Genomic DNA, 3,624 nt, shown 5'->3' with positions numbered 1-3,624 from the left:
ATCAGTTGTGTTTAAAGTCTGCACCAAATCTAATTTTACAACCAAACTCCAGCAAACAAAGCAAGAAGAGTGTGCTACTCTGAATAATATTCGCTGTGCACCTTGAGCGCGTCCTGGTTTTTAGCGCAGGCTGCTTTATGTAGAGCCGTCATGCCGTCTTTAGCCCTGAAGTCCAGATGAGCTCCTCCGTTCCTCAGCGCTTGAATAAACTCCACCATACTCTCCATCTGCACCGCCAGCGTCAGCGGAGCCTCTGACACACAGAACATGTGCAGAAACAGTGCAGAACTCAGTACTACAGTGAGTGCATTAACAATCAGTGTTGATGTGTAAGATCTGCTCAATGACAGGAGGAGATGCTGTGAATAAAGCAGAGAATAAAGCAGCAGTGAAGCTGTGTTGTGTGTCTCTCTGTGCTGTACCTCCACTCTCAGAGTCCTGGTAATTGGGGTCCAGTCCTTTATCCAGCATTCTGGACACTTTCTCCAGCTGATGATGCTGGATGTAGTCCATGAACCTCCTCAGGTTGGCCTGACAGAGACACAACACACAGATTTCAACACTCACACAGTCATGATTACACAAAGAGTGTGTGTCTATGTGTGTGTGTGAGAGAGAGAGAGTGTATGCATGTGTACATTTGTGTGTGTTGTGTGTGTATTTAAAGCCTCGGCTCTGCATTATTCCCTCTTTTCTCTCACCTTAGTGTGCAGTCTGGCGATCTGCTTCTCGTCCACACTGGACTGACTGTACAGCCTGGTTTTATAGCGAAACTGTCGAAAACAACCAGGATTTTACTGAGGGAGTCATCTTATTTTCACTTTATACTGCAGCCAAAGACGAGTTCTCTCTTGTGTCTCAGTAAGATGTGTGTGTGTGTGTGTGTGTGTTTCTTCTGTTGAACACCAAGTAAGATATCCTGAAGAAAGCTGAAAACCTGTAACCATTGACCTCCACAGTAAGAAAAACAAATGGCAGTCAATGGTTACCAGTTTCCAGTAATCTTCAAATGATCTTCTTTAGTGTCTAACAGAGGAAAGAGACTGATCTAGGGTTAAGTGAGAGCAAGCATCGACAGGATTGGGGTTAAACCCCTCATAGAAGTGATTTCTGCACACTAGGTGCTCTTTAATGAGTGTGCTGCAGGAGTGTGTCATGATGATATTAAACCTCCAGCATGGGTAGACTCTCTCCGTCCGGCAATGGAAGATCTCCCATCAGACTCTCCTCCTCCAGGAATCCTCCATCGCCGCTGCTGGACGGCTGGAAGAGACCGAAGTTCAGCACATCCTTCAGGTTCTGGCTGAGCGTGCACAGGATCCTCTGTTTCGCAGCCCAGACAGAGGCACAGGGGTCGAAGCGCAGACACTTCTGAAAGAGCAGAGAACACTTCTACATTTACTCTGACTTGTGTTTGATTGCAGACGACACAACACACATGATTAAACCTGTTCCTCGTGATGTTTTTAAATAAACACAGATTTCAGTGTTGGTTCCTGCAACATTTCAGTAGAATCAGTAAAGCATTTCCCACGCCAGTCCTTTACACAGACGTTTAGGGACTGAAGACACCGAGTGATGAAGAGTTTCAGGTGTCATTCTGTCCTATTCTTCCTGCAAACAGGTCTGAAGGTGGGCAACAGCACGGGGTCTTCATTGTGCTTCAAAATGCACCACACATTCTCTATTGGAGACAGGTCAGGACTGCAGGCAGGCCAGTCCAGTACCAGTCTCCTCCTTCTCCACAGCAGGACTCTGTAATGTGGTTTTGCATTGTCTTGTTGTAATATGCACAGGCGTATCTGGAGAAGAAGGCAGCATACTGTGCTCCTAAAGGACTAGACCTGTACAGATGCTGCTTCAGTAGCAGATCATAATCACCATCACCTGTGGACATCACCTGTGTCTCATCACATCACTATTCAGCAGTTCACCTGATCACTGCCCTCAACTGCTCCTGTCTCTGTTTCTGGAGTGTGATGAGCTCTGAATGACAGGAGAGGATGGAGATTTACAGATGAAGTGAAGCTGAGCAGAGAGAACAGCAGATATTCTGTCTTCACACTGTCTGCAATCATCACAAGTCAAAGCACATTTGGAAACCACTGATCTCTTTTCTGATTTGAGTTCCACACTGTCCCGGCCGTTCCTGATTTGGGCTTGTCCATTAATAGTGCACTGTAAATTACACATGTGTTGGATCTTTCCAGTTTAATGAAAAGACTTGCAATGCTCCTGTAAATGTGTGCACTCACGGTCTGCTGCAGGTCTGGGATGAACACTTGAACCATCAGTGTGTTGCTCTGGATGTCCATCATGCGGCTGGTGGGTCGTTCTGCTCTTACTCGCTCATACACAGCCTCTTCTCTGGAGCTTTCAGAGCTCGAGTCCTGAGAATAATCCGAGAAACTCTGTGCCATCTCATCCTCGCTGGACGTGGGGCTGCGGGGCATATCCAACACTTCAGCAGCTCCTGAACAACACACACGCACACACACACGCACACGCACACACACACACGCACACACACACGCACACGCACACGAACACGCACACACGAACACGCACACACACACACACACACACACACACACACACACACACACAGAAAAACAGACAGAGACACAGGCACACACAAATACACAGACACAAGTTGGTCATTGTACTAGTTTAAATTGATAACTGAGCTGGTTTAACCGGTCAGCGTACTGGTTTAATTGATTATTGTACTACTTTAACTAGTAAATGGACTAGTTTGTGGACATAGTTTGTCTGTGTGCTGGTTTATTTGCTCACTGTAGTATCTTAACTGGGTCATTTCATTAGTTTAACTGGTTATTGAGCTTGTTTAATTGGTCACTGTACTACTTTAACTAATAATTTGGCTAGTTTAATTGGTTAATGAGCTGGTTTAACTGGTCACTATACAAGTTTAATTGGTCACTGTGCTGGTTTTAACTGGTCACTTGGCTTCTTTAACTGGTTATTGGGCTAGTTTAATTGACTGAGCTGGTTTAACTGATCACTAAACTAGTTTAATTGGTCACTGAAATTGTTTAGTTGGTTCCAGTACTACTTTAAGTGGTTATTGGGCTAGTTTAATTGATCATTACACTAGTTTAACTGAGCTGCTTGATTCGGTCAGTAGACTAGTTGAATTGGTCATTTGAATAGTCTAACTGGTCCATGCTAGTATACTGGACTAGTTGTGATCTGGTTGATCTGGTGACTGCACTGGTTTAGACTGGTTTTGTTAGTGAGTTCTGCAGTGCTGGTCTCCTGCACAGTGTTTCTGCTGAAGGTTGTAGTATTTAGGACGTGACACAGTGGAGCGCTTCCAAATAAAGCCTTTCTAAATGGAGCAGATCTTCCTCTGCACTCTTTCCTCATATTGTCCATTCATCTTCCACACATCCAGGAAAAACACTGATAATACAGCTGCTGAGGAGCTTGTGTGATCACAGAGCAAATCTCATTTACACACAAAACAGGGGTGTAAACCTGCGTACGCAAAGCTGTGATCTATTAAAGGTGACAGGAGAATGAGAGCAGCTGTAAATAAACTCTATCTTCAATACTGACTTCAGGGAAGCACTTTAAATCATCATATGAACTATAATTATT

At 44.7% G+C, this 3,624-nt stretch overlaps 1 protein-coding gene across 1 annotated transcript in view; it reads right to left on the bottom strand.

Moving 5' to 3' along the window:
- The window catches only part of shank2a (SH3 and multiple ankyrin repeat domains 2a), a 31,235-nt gene extending 28,779 nt beyond the window's left edge, over window positions 1–2,456 (bottom strand). The window contains exons 1-5 of the mRNA XM_056478000.1: window positions 2,256–2,456; window positions 1,171–1,371; window positions 702–773; window positions 423–531; window positions 102–253 (exon numbers count right to left, since the gene is read on the bottom strand). Of these exons, the coding sequence (XP_056333975.1) occupies window positions 102–253; window positions 423–531; window positions 702–773; window positions 1,171–1,371; window positions 2,256–2,453 (732 nt within the window). The 5' untranslated portion in view covers window positions 2,454–2,456. The remainder of the gene's footprint in view (window positions 1–101; window positions 254–422; window positions 532–701; window positions 774–1,170; window positions 1,372–2,255) is intronic.
- Between the last annotated feature and the right edge of the window lie 1,168 nt (window positions 2,457–3,624).

The sequence above is a fragment of the Danio aesculapii genome, chromosome 18 (assembly GCF_903798145.1).
Source record: "Danio aesculapii chromosome 18, fDanAes4.1, whole genome shotgun sequence".
NCBI lineage: Eukaryota > Metazoa > Chordata > Actinopteri > Cypriniformes > Danionidae > Danio > Danio aesculapii.
The sequence above is the reverse complement of the archived record's forward strand: the minus strand, read 5'-3'. Positions and strand labels throughout refer to the sequence as shown.